At 42.9% G+C, this 20,617-nt stretch overlaps 1 protein-coding gene and 1 long non-coding RNA gene across 3 annotated transcripts; both read left to right on the forward strand.

Annotated features, from left to right (window-relative positions):
• Positions 1-969: 969 nt before the first annotated feature.
• Positions 970-7,364, forward strand: LOC311123638. Its single transcript, XR_014612621.1, has 3 exons — positions 970-1,057; positions 3,724-3,972; positions 4,627-7,364. It is a non-coding gene; the product is annotated as an uncharacterized lncRNA (long non-coding RNA).
• A 1,932-nt stretch (positions 7,365-9,296) lies between these two features.
• LOC311123636 (uncharacterized protein) lies at positions 9,297-19,144 on the forward strand. Of its 2 annotated transcripts, XM_084197878.1 has the most exons (3): positions 9,297-9,340; positions 15,792-16,043; positions 16,511-19,144. In XM_084197878.1, exons 2-3 carry the CDS (start codon positions 15,938-15,940, stop codon positions 17,524-17,526), a joined length of 1,122 nt encoding a protein of 373 aa, XP_084054004.1. In that variant the 5' UTR covers positions 9,297-9,340; positions 15,792-15,937; the 3' UTR covers positions 17,527-19,144. The 2 variants fall into 2 exon arrangements, with proteins under 2 accessions (XP_084054004.1, XP_084054005.1); XM_084197879.1 differs by lacking the exon at positions 9,297-9,340 and having other exon boundaries at positions 15,787-16,043.
• The last annotated feature ends 1,473 nt before the right edge of the window (positions 19,145-20,617 follow it).

A 20,617-nucleotide genomic window follows, 5' to 3' on the forward strand; every position in this document is an offset into this window, starting at 1 on the left:
CGATAATATAGATGACAGGAAACAGGAAGTACAGAGAACACAGTGTACAAAACATTATGAACACCTGCTCTTTCCATGACAGACTGACCAGGTGAATCCAGGTGAAAGCTGTGATCCCTTATCGCTTAAATCCACTTCAATCAAAATCAAATAACATTTTAGTGACAGTGACTAAAGTTCAGGGCAGGGTACTGAAGCTCAATTGGTAGAGCACGGCGCTTGTAACGCCAGGGTAGTGGGTTCGATCCCTCGGACCACCCATACGTAAAAATGTATGCACACATGACTGTAAGTTGGTTTGGATAAAAGCGTCTGCAAAATGGCATATTATTATTATTACTGGGTGGATGGCCTTAAGATAGAAGCTGTTTTTCAGTCTCGGTGCAGCTTTGATGCACCTGTACTGACCCCACCTTCTACATGGTAGTGCGGTGAACAGGCCGTGGTTCGGGTGGCTGAGGTCCTTGATGATCTTCTTGGCCTTCCTGTGACACCGGGTGCTGTAGATGTCCTAGCGGGAAAGCAGTGTTCCCCCCGGTGATGCGTTGGGCAGACCGCACCACCCTCTGGAGAGCCCTGCGGTTGCGGACTGTGCAGTTGCCATACCAAGTGGTGTTACAGCCCGAACAGGATGCTCTCAATGGCGCATCTGTAGAAGTTTGTGAAGGTCTTAGGGGCCAAGCCGAATTTCTTCAGCCTCCTGAGGTTGAAGAGGCGCTATTGTGCTTTCTTCACCACACTATCTGTGTGGATGGACCATTTCAGGTTGTCAGTGATGTGCACGCCTAGGAACTAGAATTGTTTCACCTTCTCCACTGCGGCCCCGTCGAGTTTGGTATTGGTTTTGTATTGAATGTGACGTTAGTATTCTCCCCCCTTTCCAGCAATGGATATTTGTTATTTATTGTTCACTACCAGTACAGTAGGTGGCGGTAATACGCCAATAGGTGTAGTCGGCCATAAACCCTTGAAGAAGAAGAAGAAGAAGAAGAAGAAGCAGTAGAACTGTGCTGTGAAGACGATAGCTTTTGTGTCTGTTCCAAATGTATAACTACAGGTATGTAATAGCGCGTTAACAAATCCGTCAAGGTATTATCACGCTTTGTGAAGTATTTATATGTTATTTTGGTGTCAAACCTCGTGAAGAATTCGTTTTACATGTTATTGTTTTTTTGGGTACATTGTTTTTTACAAGCTCTTAAAATGGCGGCGCCTCTCGGTCAGCGTCAACGGACTTCAGTGAGGACAGTGTCGGTGCAGAGAGAAAATGTCACGGTCGACCTACTGTTTTGAAGCTGAATGTAATGATTATCAGTTTTCTACATGTGTAGTAATATTCAGACACATTCAGTTGTTTATATCTTATCTATATTTGTTACTATGGTGTGAATGGAAATACAATCGTTTTTTGCGATCGAAATCACATTTTATTGGTCATACGCGACAAATACAACGTGTAGACTTTACAGTGAAATAATTACTTACGAGCCCATTACCAATAATGCATAGTTTAAAAAATCGAATGCACATTTTTTTCTAAATAAAAAAAGTAAATAGTAGCACATTAAAAACAATAACGAGGCTATATACAAGGAGTACCAGTACCGAGTCAATGTTCAGGGGTAATTAAGGTAATACAGTATGAATCTGCAGGGTTAATTGAGGTAATACAGTATGTACATGTAGGTAGGGTGAAATGTGACTAGGTAATCAGGATATATCATGAACAGAGTAGCAGCAGCTTATGTGTGTTTGTGGCGTCAATATGCGTGTGTGTGTGTTGAGTGTCAGTGTAGTTTGTGTGGAGCAGGAAGTGTGCGTAGAGCCAGTGCAAAACATTTGAGATAAATAATAAAAAGGGGGTCAATGTAAATAGTCCAGGCGGCCATTTGATTAACTGTTCAGCAGTCTTATGGCTTGGGGGTAAAAGCTGTTTAGGAGCCTTTTGGTCCCAGAGAGAGCAGTCTATGACTTGGTTGGCTGGAGTGTTTGACCATTTTTAGGGCCTTCCTCTGACACCGCCTGGTATAGAGGTCCTGGATGGCAGGGAGTTCGGCCCCAGTGAATTACTGGGCCGTACGCACTACCCTCTGTAACGCCTTGCGGTCGACAGCAGATCAGTTGCCATACCAGGCGGTGATGCAGCCAGTCAAGATGCTCTCAATGGTGCAGCTGTATAACTTTTTGAGGATCTGATGGCCCATGCCAAAATCTCTCAGCCTCCTGAGGGGTAGGAGGCGTTGTCGTGCCCTCTTCACGACTGTTGGTGTGTTTGGACCATGATAGTTCCTTAGTGACGTGGACACAGGAATTTGATGCTCTTGACCCGCTCCACTATACCCCCGTCAATGTGAATGGGGGGGCGTGTTCTGCCCTCCGTTTCCTGTAGTCCTCGATAAGCTCCTGAGTCTTGCCCATGTTGAGGGAGAGGTTGCTGTCCTGGCACCACACTGCCATGTCTCTGACCTCTCATTGTCGTCGGTGATCAGGCCTACCACTGTCCGCAAACTTAATGATGGAGTTGAAGTCGTGGGTGAACAGGAAGTACAGGAGCACGCGCCCCTGAGAGGCCCCGTGTTAAAGGTCAGCGTGGAGGATGTGTTGTTGCCTACCCTCACCACCTGGGGGCGGCTCGTCAGGAAGTCCAGGAGCCAGTTGCAGAGGGAGGTGTTCAGTCCCAGGGTCCTTAACTTAGTGATGAGCTTGGAGGGCACTATGGTGTTGAACGCTGAGCTGTAGTCAATGAACAACATTCTTACGTGGGTGTGCCTTTTGTCCAGATAGTGCAATAGAGATTACGTCATCTGTGGGGCTGTTGGGGCTGTAGACTAATTGGAGTGGGTTTCTGGGATGATGGTGTTGATGTGAGCCATGACCAACCTTTCAAAGCATTTCATGGCTGCAGATGTGAGTTCTACGGGGCAGTAGTCATTTAGACAGGTTACCTTGGTGTTCATGGGCACAGGGACTATGGTGGTCTGCTTGAAACATGCAGGTATACAGACTGGGTCAGGGAGAGGTTGAAAATGTCACTGAAGACACTTGCCAGCTGGACAGCACATGCTCAGAGTACGCATCATGATAATCCGTCTGGCCCGGCGGCCTTGTGAATGTTAACCTGTTTAAAGGTCTGACTGTTTAAAGGCTATGGAGAGCGTGATCATACAGTCGTCCTGAACAGCTGGTGCTTTCACTCATGGTTCAGTGTTGGCTGCTTCGAAGCGAGCATATTTAAGGCATTTAGCTTATCTGGTAGGCTCGCGTCATTGGGCAGCTCTCGGCTGGGTTTCCCTTTGTAATCCATAATACTAGTGCCGAACCAAATGGAATTCAAGTAATTGAACCGACAACAGTCAATTCGTTGTTTAATAACAACAAAAAACGGAATTAATCGCTCAACGCTAAATAATACAGTGAAGAAAAAAAAAGGTTATTCAGGAAAATGGAACATAGTGCTGCCTAAAACAAACTGCAACCTTGTACTAAATGGTTTGGGAGTCATTTATGCATTTATGTGAATTTAAGTGCACGTACGTTGCGTAATTTAAAGTGTGCACTTGTCTAATGTAAATGAATGAATGTTTTGTTGTCAATGATTAGTTACCAGATATATGGAAATTAGATAAATTAACCATAAAAATTGAATATATTTTTTGAGAATACAGAAAGTGCCAGAACTGTCAAGACAATAACTTTAGTGTCCGTTTCTCATTATTACTACAGGACGACAATAATTAGGTCTGAGGCCGGTAACATCAACAGTGAGGACAAACCCAGCCTGCCTCTCTCCTTCCACACTGAGTCCAAACCTACAGTCACTGGGTCCTGATTGTGACAGTGGAGCCCAGTTTGCACTGCAGGATCCAGACATGGCATCAGTGAAGCTGGAAGACTGCAGTCAAACACTGGAGCTGAATGTCATCATTAAAGATGAAGAAGAGGAGGAGAAGATTGGGAAATCTGTTTATCATGGTAAGAGCAGGTTCTATCTAAGTTCGTTGTTCGTTCCAACATCCCACTCTGCATGAAACTGTTTCAATGAGAAGGTAGATGTTATTTAATGCTACTGAGACTTGCATGGTTTGACACCAGTATTGTCAGCATGTGTTTTATTCACTGGGCTATCTGGAGTGATCAGAGAGTAGACTAAAGAAGCGAAGTAGACAAACTGCCAGTGTTTTAAAGTTCTATGAACTGAGTCTGTGTAGTTACTAACCCTTATGATAGTGAGTGGAGGATGATATGGCTCATCATTTTGACAACTTTTCCCCCTTTTTAGTTCTTGACTTCTACCCAGTTTTAAAATAGTTTTATTCCCCTTTTGTAATTGTACAGCCTACTTATTATATGAATTCATATGTCTTATGGTACAGCCAGAAGAGGACTTGCCACCCCTCAGAGCCTGGTTCCTCTTTAGGTTTGTTTCCGAGGTTGCTACCTTTCTAGGGAGTTTTTCGTGGCCACTGTGCTTCTACATCTGCATTGCTTGCTCTTTTGGGGTTTTAGGCTGGGTTTCTGTAAAGCACTTTGTGACAACTGCTGATGTAAAAATGGACTTCGTAAAATACATTTGATTGACATGTAAATCACACCAACTGACTGGTTCTTCTGATGTTGTTCACACAGGAGACCATGTTGAGACATTCTCTACATCCAGAGAACAACAGCAGGAAGATCACAGAGCTAAGAGGTCTCACCACTGCCCACATTGTGAGGAGATTTTCCCATTTCTATCAAAGCTAAAAAGACACCTAAAAATACACACAGGAGAGAAGCCTTACAACTGCTCTGACTGTGAGAAGAGTTTCTCCCGATTGGATACATTAAAATCACATGAGCGCATACATACAGGAGAGAGGCCTTACTACTGCTCTGACTGTGGGGATAGTTTCTCTCAAAAGAGCAGCTTAAAAGCACACCAACAAATACATACAGGAGAGAAGCCTTACTCCTGCTCTGATTGTGGGAAGAATTTCTCCCGATCGGATACCTTAAAATCACATGAACGTATGCATACAGGAGAGAAGCCTTACTACTGCTCTGACTGTGGAAAAAGTTTCTCCCGATCTGATAACTTAAAATCACATGAACGTATACATACAGGAGAGAAGCCTTTCGTCTGCTCTGACTGTGTAAAATGCTTCAAAACATCAACTGAGCTAAAAGTGCATCAGAGAACACACACAGGAGAGAAGCCTTACGTCTGCTCTGACTGTGGAAAATGCTTCAAAACATCAACTGAGCTAAAAGTTCATCTGAGAACACACACAGGAGAGAAGCCTTACATCTGCTCTGACTGTGGAAAATGTTTTAAAACATCAACTGAGCTAAAACTTCATCATAGAACACACACAGGAGAGAAGCCTTACGTCTGCTCTGACTGTGTAAAATGCTTCAAAACATCAACTGAGCTAAAAGTACATCAGAGAGCACACACAGGAGAGAAGCCTTACGTCTGCTCTGACTGTGTAAAATGCTTCAAAACATCAACTGAGCTAAAAGTACATCAGAGAGCACACACAGGAGAGAAGCCTTACTCCTGCTCTGACTGTGGGAGGAGTTTCTCCCGATTGGATAGCTTAAAAACACATGAGCGTATACATACAGGAGAAAACCCTTACTCCTGCTCTGACTGTGTAAAATGCTTCAAAACATCAACTGAGCTAAAAGTGCATCAGAGAGCACACACAGGAGAGAAGCCTTACGTCTGCTCTGACTGTGTAAAATGCTTCAAAACATCAACTGAGCTAAAAGTTCATCAGAGAACACACACAGGAGAGAAGCCGTACTCCTGCTCTGACTGTGGGAGGAGTTTCTCTCACCAGAGCAACTTAAAAACACACCAACGTCTACATCAAGGAGAAAAGCCACATCAGTTCTCTCAGACCTGCTAAGATTAGTCACTCCATCACTTAATTCCCATTTCATAAAAGCAGTTGTAACGTTGAATTGGATGAAATAGAACACTCTATTGCGATCCTATTGTTTGTCACATTTTGAAAACAAACACTATAGTCTGCCAGTTGATTGGGCGGTACCACTTCCCTCTCAGCCTGGTCTGACACTGTCAGTGGGGAGAGTTCTAAGTGGGCAGCTTAAAACACACCAACGTATACACGCAGGAGAGAAGCCGTACTCCTGCTCTGTGGATGGGTGGGCGTGTTAACGCAAACGTCTAGCCAAAGGTTGCGTGTTTGAATCTCATCACGGAGGACTTTAGCATTTTAGCTAATTAGCAACTTTCCAACTACTTACTACTTTTTAGCTATTACTTAGCATGTTAGCTTAGCATGCAACTACTTAGCATGTTAGCTAACCCTTCCCCTAACCCCATTTAACCCTACCTTAAACCCCTAACCTAGCTAACGTTAGCAACAACACATTGGAATCCATAACATATCATACATATTACAAGTTCGTAACATATTGTATGAATAGCAATTCGTAACAGAACATACACATTTTAATTCGTAACATACGATACGTCCTACAAGTCGTATTATACTGAACAAAAATATAAATGCCACATGCAACAATTTCCAAGATTTTGCTGAGTTACAGTTCATATAAGGAAATCAGTCAATTGAAATAAATGAATTAGGCCCTAATCTATGGATTTCATATGACTGGGCAGGGGCGCAGCAATGGGTGGGCCTAGGAGGTCATAGGCCCACCCAATGGGGAGCCTGGCCCAGCCAATCGGAATGAGTTTTTCCCCACAAAAGGTCTTTATTACAGACAGAAATACAACTCAGCACCCCGCCCCCCTTCCCCTCAGACGATCCTGCAGGTGAAGAAGCCGGATGTGGAGGTCCTGTGCTGGCGTGGTTACATGTGGTCTGCGGTTGTGAGGCGGGTTGGACGTACTGCCAAATTCTCTAAAACGATAGAGGTGGCTTATGGTAGAGAAATAAACATTGAATTCTCTGGCAACAGCTCTGGTGGACATTCCTGCAGTCATCATGACAATTGCACGCGCCCTCAAAACTTGAGACATCTGTGACATTGTGTTGTGTGGCCTTTTATTGTCCCCAGCACAAGGTGCATCTGTGTAATGATGATCATGCTATTTAATCAGCTTCTTGATATGCCACACCTGTCAGGTGGATGGATTATCTTGGCAAATGAGAAATACTCACTAACAGGGATGGAAACAAACTTGTGCACAACATTTGAGAGAAATAAGCTTTTTGTGCATATGGAACATTTCTGGAATTTTTATTTCAGGGATTTTTTATTTCAGCTCATGAAACATGGGACCAACCCTTTCCATGTTGCGTTTATTTTCGTCATTGATTCATGTATTTGGATAACTGTAATGAACTTAATTGATCTGCTAATAAAAAATAAATGTTCTACATGAATTTGTGCTGGTCAACCTTTGTTTTTTCGTTTTCTATACAGTAAATATGCTTTTGTTTGATTCATGGAATTCAAAATGTATATGTCTATTTATCTACTAAAAACGTCACTACACCTCCACATCACCATGGTGACAAGCCAATGTGCCAGCCACCAGTATTCTCACTAATGCATATGTAATGGCTTAAAAAACTTAGACCCCCAACATAAAAAAATAAAATAAACTATGTTTCTTTTTTCTAGCTAATCCATTTCACTTTGGTATTCTACATGCAATATTTTACATGTAGGAGTTAGTCCGTAGCAGGTGTGTGGTTGTTGGGAAGAAAATATGGAGGAAGTGCTGTTTTGATTCTGATGGCGCGCGGTGGAGGGAAGTTGGTAAGAATGAATGGAACATGGAGCTAAAAGGCCAAAAGTTGTAAACGAACATCAGCAACGTTTCAACATCTAGTGGAAAGCCTTCCCAGAAGAGTGGAGGCTGTTATAGCAGCAAAGGGGGGACCAACTCCATAATAATGCCCATGATTTTGGAATGAGGTGTTCGATGAGCAGGTGTCCACATACTTTTGGTCATGTACAACAGAGGCATTACAAGGAATCTTGTTGAGTCGATGATTGTTCCGGCCACACAGGCACCTGAGCCTGTGTAGGGATGTGATTTGGATTATCATTGAAGGAGTGGGGTGGGGAATATATATATATATATATATATATATATATATATTGTTGTATTGTATATGACATTGCTATTCCCCCCAATGGATAGTTGTATTTATTGTTTACTACCAGTACAGTAGGTGGCGGGTGCTGAATACTTTACGATGTTACAGGTGTCAAACTTATGGGCATGTGGCAGCAGTGTGTAGGAGGGAGGCTCCAAGGTGTGAGAAGTGTGCAGAAGGGCATGAGACAAAGGAATGTGTAGCGTTGGGAAAAGTAGTGGTATGTGCATGGGGCCGGGGATCAGAAATGTCCTGTGAGAGGCAGGTTGAGGTTTCCAGGGTAAGAGTAATGAAGAAGTTGTCATATGCTGAGGCAGTGAAGGAAGTAGAGGAAGATGGGTCAAGGGGGAGGAGTGGTGAACCAATGCAGGGGGATAGGACAGCAAGTGATATATGTTTCAGTAAGATTGGATTTTTAGCATTTATAGCAATTTACATTTTAGACATTTAGCCGACGCTCTTATCCAGAGCGACTTACAGTTAGTGAGTGAATACATTTTCATACTGGCCCCCCGTGGGAATCGAACCCACAACCCTGGCGTTGCAAGCGCCATGCTCTACCAACTGAGCTACACGGGGGCCCTATGGTTATTAATTGTACCGCAGGGATGGAACGTAAGTCTAAGAAAATGGAGGTTGTGGTGGCAGCTGCAGAGAGGTATTTGGGTGTAGGAGACTTGACATCAGAAGAGTTACAGGGAGTGTTAAGTGGTGATGTTCCATCCTCTCAGGTTGAGGGCATGAGGTAGGAATGAATATATTTCAATAGTGGAGTGGGGTGGTGTTAATTATTAATAATAATTTTGAATTTGTGAGTGTAGTGTTAGATGGTAGGGTATTTCTTTATTTTATTTTATTTTTCAAGCAACATATAAGGGAGTTGTCCACCACTCTAGTAGGTGGCGGTAATGCAACAAATTGGATGCCAACCGCCGTTAAACCTCATCGAAGAAGAAGAAGAAGACAACAGTAGGTGTTATGGGTGGAAGATGGCACAATGATGCCATCTGTTGGTAAATGTTAATTACTGCAACTCCAGTGTTTTACCGGTGTACTTGAGATACCCGGATGTAACGCAATATACTGAACAAGACTGGTTACTCGCATCAATGCCTCTGTCTCGTCATTTAACATTCAAACAGTAGGTGGCGGCAATAGTCCAACTCGGCCATAAAACCTTGAAGAAGAAGAAGCAGTAGAACTGTGCTGTGAAGACGATCGCTTTTGTGTCCGTTTCAAATGTATTATTGCAGGTACGTAATAGCGCGTTTAAACTTTCTAATATCGAAAGATCATGTCATAACATGCTAGTTAACAAATCCGTCAAGGTATTATCACGCTTGGTGAAGGTTTTATGTGTTATGTTTGTGTCAAACCGAGTAAAGAACGTGATAAGTCACATCGCTGGAGACTGGGTTTCTGAGGGAATGAAACATTATTTAGTCAAGATAAATTAATAAAGAATCCATTTATTTGAGATTTCTGAATTGGTTTTACATGTTATTGTTTTTTTGGTACATTGTTTTTAACGGTAAAATGGCGGCTACTCTCGGTCAGCGTCAACGGACTTCAGTGAGAACAGTGTCGGTGCAGAGAGAAAATGTCACGGTCGACCTACTGTTTTGAAGCTGAATGTAATGATTAGCAGTTTTCTACATGTGTAGTAATATTCAGACACATTCAGTTGTTTCTATCTTATCTACATTTGATACTATGGTGTGAATGGGAAATAATATTGTTTTTTGCGAGCGAAATCACATTTTATTGGTCATACGCGACAAATACAACGTGTAGACTTTACAGTGAAATGCTTACTTACGAGCCCATTACCAATAATGCATAGTTTAAAAATCAAAGACAAATATTTTATACATTCAAAAGTAAATAGTAGTGTCGTATCAGATGAATGGTGGCAATTATTGCTGATGAACAAAAGGAGTCTGCTCATACTGCACGTTGATCATAAGGTTTATTCAGATCACAAGCTTCAGCATGGGTGACAGACTCGCGAGGTCTGGAGAGCAGTGTCCTCCAATTCTAATTGCTGCTCTGGGGTTTATGGTCTAAAACCCTTCTTATATAGACAATACCAAAATAAGGGTTACCCCCTCTTCTGGCCAATCACCAGTCTCCCCTCGGGCGTCACCCTCCAAGCGGCACATTTCAAATAACATCATAAAACATCCCCCCTCTGGCCTGAACAACCAACATTCCATTTCGTCATGAAAAACATTTAGCACCCTCATAATCTTAATACACTACAGTAGCACATAAAAAACAACGAGGCTATATACAAGGAGTATCAGTACTGAGTCAATGTTCAGGGGTAATTAAGGTAATACAGTATGAATCTGCAGGGTTAATTATGGTAATACAGTATGTACATGTAGGTAGGGTGAAAAGTGACTAGGTAATCAGGATATATCATGAACAGAGTAGCAGCAGCGTATGTGTGTTTGTAGCGTCAATATGCGTGTGTGTGTGTGTTAAGTGTCAGTGTAGTTTGTGTGGAGCAGGAAGTGTGCATAGAGCCAGTGCAAAACATTTTAGATAAATAATAAAAAGGGGGTCAATGTAAATAGTCCAGGCGGCCATTTGATTAACTGTTCAGCAGTCTTATGGCTTGGGTTACAAATTGTTCAGGAGCCTTTTGGTCCCAGACTTGGCGCTCCGGTACCGCATGCCTTGTTGTAGTAGAGACAACAGTCTATTATTTGGTTGGCTGGATTATTTGACAATTTTTAGGGCCATCCTCTGACACCACCTGGTATAGAGGTCCTGGATGGCAGGGAGTTCGGCTCCAGTGAATTACTTATGGCTTGGGGGTAAAAGCTGTTTGGGAGCCTTTTGGTCCCAGAGAGAGCAGTCTATGACTTGGTTGGCTGGAGAATTACTGGGCCGTACGCACTACCCTCTGTAGCGCCTTGCACTCGAATGCAGATCAGTTGCCATACCAAGCGGTGATGCAGCCAGTCAAGATGCTCTCAATGGTGCAGCTTTTTGAGGATTTTACATTTTTTTACATTTTTAGTAATTTAGCAGACACTCTTATCCAGAGCGACTTACAGTTAGTGAATACATATTTTTTTTATACTGGCCCCCCGTTGGAATTGAACCCACAACCCTGCTGTTTGCAAATGCCATGCTCTATCAACTGAGCTACATCCCTGCCGGCCATTCCCTCCCCTACCCTGGATGACGCTGGGCCAATTGTGCGCCGCCCATGAGTCTCCCGGTCGCGGCCGGCTGCGACAGAGCCTGGATTCGAACCAGGATCTCTAGTGGCACAGTTAGCACTGCGATGCAGTGCCTTAGACCACTGCGCCACTCAGGATCCGAGTGCCCATGCCAAAACTTGTCAGCCTCCTGAGGGGGAAGAGGCGTTGTCATGCCCTCTTCACGACTGTTGGTGTGTTTGGACCATGATAGGTCCTTAGTGACGTGGACACTGAGGAACTAGAAGCTCTCGACCCGCTCCACTATACCCCCGTCAATGTGAATGGGGGGGCGTGTTCTGCCCTCCGTTTCCTGTAGTCCTCCATAAGCTCCTGAGTCTTGCCCATGTTGAGGGAGAGGTTGTTGTCATGGCACCACACTGCCAGGTCTCTGACCTCCTCCCTATAGGCTGTCTCATCGTCGTCGGTGATCAGGCCTACCACTGTCAACACCAACTTAATGATGGTGTTGAAGTCGTGGGTGAACAGGAAGTACAGGAGCACGTGCCCTTGAGAGGCCCCCGTGTTAAAGGTCAGCGTGGAGGATGTGTTGTTGCCTACCCTCACCACCTGGGGGCGGCTCGTCAGGAAGTCCAGGAGCCAGTTGCAGAGGGAGGTGTTCAGTCCCAGGGTCCTTAACTTAGTGATGAGCTTGGAGGGCACTATGGTGTTGAACGCTGAGCTGTAGTCAATGAACAACATTCTTACGTGGGTGTTCCTTTTGTCCAGATAGTGCAATAGAGATTACGTCATCTGTGGGGCTGTTGACTAATTGGAGTGGGTTTCTGGGATGATGGTGTTGATGTCAGCCATGACCAACCTTTCAAAGCATTTCATGGCTACAGATGTGAGTTCTATGGGGCAGTAGTCATTTAGACAGGTTACCTTGGTGTTCATGGGCACAGGGACTATGGTGGTCTGCTTGAAACATGCAGGTATAACAGACTGGGTCAGGGAGAGGTTGAAAATGTCACTGAAGACACTTGCCAGCTGGACAGCACATGCTCAGAGTACGCGTCATGATAATCCGTCTGGCCCGGCGGCCTTGTGAATGTTAACCTGTTTAAAGGTCTGACTGTTTAAAGGCTATGGAGAGCGTGATCATACAGTCGTCCGGAACAGCTGGTGCTTTCACTCATGGTTCAGTGTTGCCTGCCTCGAAGCGAGCATATATAAGGTATTTAGCTTGTCTGGTAGGCTCGCGTCACTGGGCAGCTTCCCTTTGTAATCCATAATACTAGTGCTGAGCGATTAGTGCGATTTTTAGGTCAGTTTGGTTTCTGTTCGATTATTAAAGAATCACAGATTTTGAGTTTCAATTATTTATTTTTTACATGAAATAAGTAATGAAATAATGACAATGATTTTAGAGCTTTTTAATGGAAATTCCAAAGGCCAAAATAGTGAACATTCAATTGCCAAAACATTGAAAATATTCCTTTGTCTCTGTCAGGTCCACATTTGGTAGACATCAATAGAAAAGTATAAAGTTACTATGAAAAAACTAAATATTTCAGTTGTGTATATTATACTGAACAAAAATATAAACCTAACATGTAAAGTGTTGCTCCCATGTTTCATGAACTGAAATAAAAGATCCCAGACATTTTCCATATGCACAAAACGTTTATTTAGCTCAAATTTTGTACAGAAATCCCTGTTAGTGAGCATTTCTCTATAGCCAAGATAATCCATCCACCTGACAGGTGTGGCATATCAAGAAGCTGATTAAACAGCATGATCATTACACAGGTGCACCTTGTGCTGGGGACAATAAAAGAGCACTCTAAAATGTGCAGTTTTGTCACAACACAATGCCACAGATGTCTCAAGTTTTGAGGGAGGGTGCAATTGGCATGCCGACTGCAGGAATGGTCCACCAGAGCTGTTGCCAGAGAATGTAATGTTTATTTCTCTACCATAATGTCGTTTTAGAGAATTTGTCAGTATGTCCAACCGGCCTCACAACCGCAGAGCAAGTTTAAACACACCAGCCAAGGACCTCCACATCCGGCTTCTTCACCTGCGGTATCATCTGAGACCATCCACCTGGACAGCTGATTAAAATAAGGATTAGGTCTGCATGGACTAAAACCCTTTTGTGGGAGAAAACTCATTCTGATTTCGCTGGGCCCCAGTTGGTGGTCCTCCCATGTTTTTAAAAATGTATAAACTGCCTTAATTTTGCTGGACCCCAGGACGAGTAGCTGCTTGCAGCAGCTAATGGGGATCCAGAATAAATACAAATACAAAATGCACCCCTTTCCAGTCATGTGAAATCCATAGATTAGGGCCTAATGAATTTATTTCAATTGACTGATTTCCTTATATGAACAGTAACTCAGTAAAAACGTTGAAATTGTTGCATGTTGCGTTTTATATTTTTGTGCAGTATACTTAGTTTCTATTTGATTACTTGATCGTTTTTTATTCCTTAAGAGCTGTCTGTCAATCATTTTACTAGTTCTTCAAAGAAAGATAAGGCATTCCTTCACGAACTGTCTCTCCCTCTCGTGATTGTGTTTACATTCCTCTCTCATGCTGTCTGTGTGTATCTAATCTAACGTAGCAGACATAAAAGTACCCTTCTAGAGATCTGTATCTTTCCGAGTCGGGGGGGGGAAACAGGCGCAATGGATTATGGTCATTGTAGTGAATTACCACGTTTCTGCACTGAACTAGGTTGAATATTTGCTTACTGAAAACTACAACTCACTTTAGCCCAGCGTACCACATACTGTAGTTCCTGACTTGATTTCTCTCGTTAATGATTTGATTTCTCTCTAGAAAGACGGAGTGTTGGGCTCACACAAAAAAAACAACTAAATGGAATTCTAGTAATTTAACCGTCGTCAGTTGTTTAATAACACAAAAAAATATATAGAAACACTAAAATAATACAATGAAGACAAGGTTATTCAGGAAAATAGAACATATCAAATCAAATCAAATCAAATGTTATTGGTCACATGCGCCGAATACAACAGGTGCAGACATTACAGTGAAATGCTTACTTACAGCCCTTAACCAACAGTGCATTTATTTTAAACAAAAAAAGTAAGAATAAAACAACAACAAAAAAAGTGTTGAGAAAAAAAGAGCAGAAGTAAAATAAAGTGACAGTAGGGAGGCTATATATACAGGGGGGTACCGTTGCAGAGTCAATGTGCGGGGGCACCGGCTAGTTGAGGTAGTTGAGGTAATATGTACATGTGGGTAGAGTTAAAGTGACTATGCATAAATACTTAACAGAGTAGCAGCAGCGTAAAAAGGATGGGGTGGGGGGGCAGTGCAAATAGTCCGGGTAGCCATGATTAGCTGTTCAGGAGTCTTATGGCTTGGGGTAGAAGCTGTTGAGAAGTCTTTTGGACCTAGACTTGGCACTCCGGTACCGCTTGCCGTGCGGTAGCAGAGAGAACAGTCTATGACTAGGGTGGCTGGAGTCTTTGACAATTTTGAGGGCCTTCCTCTGACACCGCCTGGTATAGAGGTCCTGAATGGCAGGGAGCTTTGCCCCAGTGATGTACTGGGCCGTACGCACTACCCTCTGTAGTGCCTTGCGGTCAGAGGCCAAGCAGTTGCCATACCAGGCGGTGATGCAACCAGTCAGGATGCTCTCGATGGTGCAGCTGTAGAATTTTTTGAGGATCTGAGGACCCATGCCAAATCTTTTTAGTCTCCTGAGGGGGAATACGCTTCGTCGTGCCCTCTTCACGACTGTCTTGGTGTGTTTGGACCATGATAGTTCGTTGGTGATGTGGACACCAAGGAACTTGAAGCTCTCAACCTGTTCCACTACAGCCCCGTCGATGAGAATGGGGGCGTGCTCAGTCCTCTTTTTTTTCCTGTAGTCCACAATCATCTCCTTTGTCTTGGTCACGTTGAGGGAGAGGTTGTTGTCCTGGCACCACACGGCCAGATCTCTGACCTCCTCCCTATAGGCTGTCTCATCGTTGTCGGTGATCAGGCCTACCACTGTTGTGTCGTCGGCAAACTTAATGATGGTGTTGGAGTCGTGCCTGGCCATGCAGTCATGGGTGAACAGAGAGTACAGGAGGGGACTGAGCACGCACCCCTGAGGGGCCCCCGTGTTGAGGATCAGTGTGGCAGATGTGTTGTTACCTACCCTTACCACCTGGGGGCGGCCCGTCAGGAAGTCCAGGATCCAGTTGCAGAGGGAGGTGTTTAGTCCCAGGATCCTTAGCTTAGTGATGAGCTTAGAGGGCACTATGGTGTTGAATGCTGAGTAGTGCTGCCTAGAACAAACTGCAACCTTGTACTAAATGGTTTTTGAGTCATTTATGCATTTATGTGAATTTAAGTGCACACACTTTATGTGAATAAATGAATGTTTTGTTGTCAATGATTAGTTAACTGATATATGGAAATTAGATTAACAATAAAAATTGAATATATTTTTTGAGAATACAGAAAGTGCCAGAACTGTCAAGACAATAACTTTAGTGTCTGTTTCTCATTATTACTACAGGACGACTATAATTAGGTCTGAGGCCGGTAACATCAACAGTGAGGACAAACCCAGCCTGCCTCTCTCCTTCCACACTGAGTCCAAACCTACAGTCACTGGGTCCTGATTGTGACAGTGGAGCCCAGTGTGCACTGCAGGATCCAGAGATGGCATCAGTGAAGCTGGAAGACTGCAGTCAAACACTGGAGCTGAATGTCATCAACATTAAAGATGAAGAAGAGGAGGATAAGGTTGGGGAATCTGTTTCTCAGAGTAAGAGCAGGTTCTATCTAAGTTTGTTGTTCTATGAACTGAGCCTGTGTAGTTACTAACCCTTGTGATAGTGAGTAGAGGATGATATGGCTCATCATTTTCATGACCTTGTCCCCTTTTTAGTTTTTGACTCCTACCCAGTTTTAGAATAGTTTTATTCCCATTTTGTAATTGTACAGCCTACTTATATGAATTCATATGTCTTATGGTACAGCCAGAAGAGGACTTGCCACCCCTCAGAGCCTGGTTCCTCTTTAGGTTTGTTTCCGAGGTTGCTACCTTTCTAGGGAGTTTTTCGTGGCCACTGTGCTTCTACATCTGCATTGCTTGCTCTTTTGGGGTTTTAGGCTGGGTTTCTGTAAAGCACTTTGTGACAACTGCTGATGTAAAAATGGGCTTCGTAAAATACATTTGATTGACATGTATATCGCACCAACTGACTGGTTCTTCTGATGTTGTTCACACAGGAGACCATGTTGAGACATTCTCTACATCCAGAGAGCAACAGCAGGAAGATCACAGAGCTAAGAGGTCTCACCACTGCCCACATTGTGAGGAGATTTTCCCATTTCTATCAAAGCTAAAAAGACACCTAAAAATACACACAGGAGAGAAGCCTTACAACTGCTCTGACTGTGGGAAGAGTTTCTCCCGATTGGATACATTAAAATCACATGAGCGCATACATACAGGAGAGAAGCCTTACTCCTGCTCTGACTGTGGGGATAGTTTCTCTCAAAAGAGCAGCTTAAACGCACACCAACAAATACATACAGGAGAGAAGCCTTACTCCTGCTCTGATTGTGGGAAGAGTTTCTCCCGATCGGATACCTTAAAATCACATGAACGTATGCATACAGGAGAGAAGCCTTACTACTGCTCTGACTGTGGAAAAAGTTTCTCCCGATCTGATAACTTAAAATCACATGAACGTATACATACAGGAGAGAAGCCTTTCGTCTGCTCTGACTGTGTAAAATGCTTCAAAACATCTACTGAGCTAAAGGTACATCAGAGAGCACACACAGGAGAGAAGCATTACAACTGTTCTGACTGTGGAAAATGTTTTAAAACATCAACTGAGCTAAAGCTTCATCAGAGAACACACACAGGAGAGAAGCCTTACTTCTGCTCTGACTGTGGGAGGAGTTTCTCCCGATTGGATACCTTAAAAACACATGAACGTATACATACAGGAGAAAACCCTTACTCCTGCTCTGACTGTGTAAAATGCTTCAAAACATCAACTGAGCTAAAAGTTCATCAGAGAACACACACAGGAGAGAAGCCTTACGTCTGCTCTGACTGTGTAAAATGCTTCAAAACATCAACTGAGCTAAAAGTTCATCAGAGAGCACACACAGGAGAGAAGCCGTACTCCTGCTCTGACTGCGGCAAGAGTTTCTCTCACCAGAGCAACTTAAAAACACACCAACGTTTACATCAAGCAGAAAAGCCACATCAGTTCTCTCAGACCTGCTAAGATTAGTCACTCCATCACTTAATTCTCATCTCATAAAATAAGTTGTAATGTTGAATTGGATCAAATGAAGAATAGAACACTCTATTTTAATCCTATTGTTTCTCACTGTGAGAGAACTGTGCAGAGGAACGGGAACGTTATAGAATGTTTACCTCTCTTTACTGATCAGTATGCACCTTGTCAGTTTTGATAGTTTCTACTGTAATGATATTGAGATGACCTTGGATTTGCCCTTAGTGTTGAATACCCTCTGTGAGGCTTCTCATTTTGAAAACAAACACTATAGTCTGCCAGTTGATTGGGTGGTACCGCTTCCCTCTCAGCCTGGTCTGACTGTCTGTGGGGAGAGTTCTATATGGGCAGCTTAAAAACACACCAACGTATACACGCAGGAGAGAAGCCGTACTCCTGCTCTGTGGATGGGTGGGCGTGTTAACGCAAACGTCTAGCCAAAGGTTGCGTGTTTGAATCTCATCACGGAGGACTTTAGCATTTTAGCTAATTAGCAACTTTGCAACTACTTACTACTTTTTAGCTATTACTTAGCATGTTAGCTTAGCATGCAACTACTTAGCATGTTAGCTAACCCTTCCCCTATCCCCATTTAACCCTACCTTAAACCCCTAACCTAGCTAACGTTAGCAACAACACATTGGAATCCATAACATATCATACATATTACAAGTTCGTAACATATTGTATGAATAGCAATTCGTAACAGAACATACACATTTCAATTCGTAACATACGATACGTCCTACAAGTCGTATTATACTGAACAAAAATAGAAACGCAACAATTTCCAAGATTTTGCTGAGTTACAGTTCGTATAAGGAAATCTGTCAATTGAAATAAATGAATTAGGCCCTGATCTATGGATTTCACATGACTGGGCAGGGGCGCAGCCATGGGTGGGCCTAGGAGGTCATAGGCCCACCCACTTGGCCCAGCCAATCAGAATGAGTTTTTCCCCACAAAAGGTCTTTATTACAGACAGAAATACTACTCAGCACCCCGCCCCCCTCCCCTCAGACGATCCTGCAGGTGAAGAAGCCGGATGTGGAGGTCCTGGGCTGACGTGGTTACATGTGGTCTGCGGTTGTGAGGCCGGTTGGACGTACTGCCAAATTCTCTAAAAAGACATTGAAGGTGGCTTATGGTAGATAAATAAACATTGAATTCTCTGGCAACAGCTCTGGTGGACATTCCTGCAGTCATCATGACAATTGCACACTCCCTCAAAACTTGAGACATCTGTGACATTGTCTTGAGTGGCCTTTTATTGTCCCCAGCACAAGGTGCACCTGTGTAATGATAATGCTGTTTAATCAGCTTCTTGATATACCACACCTGTCAGGTGGATGGATTATCTTGGCAAAGGAGAAATGCTCACTAACAGGGATGGAAACAAACTTGTGCACAGCATTTGAGAGAAATAAGCTTTTTGTGCGTATGGAACATTTCTGGAATTTTTATTTCAGGGATTTTTTATTTCAGCTCATGAAACATGGGACCAACCCTTTCCATGTTGCGTTTATTTTCGTCATTGATTCATGTATTTGGATAACTGTAATGAACTTAATTGATCTGCTAATAAAAAATAAATGTTCTACATGAATTTGTGCTGGTCAACCTTTGTTTTTTCGTTTTCTATACAGTAAATATGCTTTTGTTTGATTCATGGAATTCAAAATGTATATGTCTATTTATCTACTAAAAACGTCACTACACCTCTGTTATGTGAATTATTTAAAAAACTATTTTAGTGTCTCTGTGCGTCTCCCAAAAGGTTGTAAGTCTTTTGGGATTTAAGTAACGGCCAGAGTCCCGGTCTGCATAGTCAGAGATATTTATTCATTGAGAATTCTGCCATCACAATTTCAGAGTCCATCTTTTATACTCATACGTCATACAAAAATAAATCCCTCCCCTCTGTAGGCGGGCTGTAGTTTTCCACTCTAAAACTGCTCTACTGACCTTCAGTTCACACACACACACATATACACATGCATACACACACACACACACATATCCTACTCCCTGCATTACTCAGTTATTGCCGTTCTCACAATATTCTGCACCATGTTTTCATAACAGTTTCTCCCCTCCCTAAATTGGGAGGCCTCTTTATCTTAGTTTCTCAGTTGTCTGGCCTAACTCTTACTCAAATTGCTAAATAGTGGCTCAATGCCATAGCCTTTACTGGTCCTACACTCACACATTTCTAACACATTATACACAGTTTCAGGGTGTAATAATTAGTCATTAAAAATTAATCTATCAATTCCACCCTTTGACTAAATATTACACACATACAAAATATATGTTATTATAGAAATGAATCACACTCATTTAAGTATATAAGTTGGTTTGCATATAAAAACATTACAGGTTCATCAGGGTTACCCCATGATTAAAAGCATAACGTTACTTTTTAGCAATGGTAACTAGTACATCATACTTAAAATGAGACTTTAATACACAAAATATCATTACAATAACTTTTAAACTAGAGATTTATAGTTCTAGGAAAACATCCAGTCTCAAATTATCTGGATCGTCGTTGTCCTCCACCAAGCCTGGTTTCATTCCTTAGGTCGGAGTCCGGGATTGGGCCGTATCTCACCATCTGTTGGGAAACCACCTTCTCCATCTCCTTTTCTCACCAACCCTCAGACACAGGAAATAAGACAACATCCACAAAGAACAAGTATACCCATAGAAGCTATAACTTCACCCAGAATAGTTACAACAATAGTTTTCCATTTACCAAATATGTTATCAAACCAACCGTTTATGGAGCTATCAATACCAGAGTTCTCAGCCAGTTCGTTCGCCAGCGTGGTGAGTCCCTCAAGCGCTTTGGTCACGGACCCGTCCGGTGCTGTGTTGTTGGAGATGAAAGTACAGCACATATATCCAAACAGAACACAAACCCCGTCCCGCTCAGCCAAAAGCATGTCTAAAGCTATTCTATTCTGCCATGTCATTAAGCTAGTTGCCGCTGTCTGCTCAGCTAATCCCTTTATTGCATCACGAGTGTGGTTTATAAATCTCTGCTGCTTATAGTAAATGTAATTTATCTAACCTA

This window comes from Coregonus lavaretus, assembly GCF_964263955.1.
Source record: "Coregonus lavaretus genome assembly, contig: HAP1_SCAFFOLD_953, whole genome shotgun sequence".
Classification (NCBI taxonomy): Eukaryota; Metazoa; Chordata; class Actinopteri; order Salmoniformes; family Salmonidae; genus Coregonus; species Coregonus lavaretus.

Excerpts from the sequence above, each read along its gene's own strand:
- LOC311123636 (XM_084197878.1), top strand. The coding sequence starts at position 15,938 with ATGGCATCAGTGAAGCTGGAAGACTGCAGTCAAACACTGGAGCTGAAT. Across the intron at positions 16,044-16,510 it reads TGGGGAATCTGTTTCTCAGA|GAGACCATGTTGAGACATTC; the intron begins GTAAGAGCAGGT and ends TTGTTCACACAG.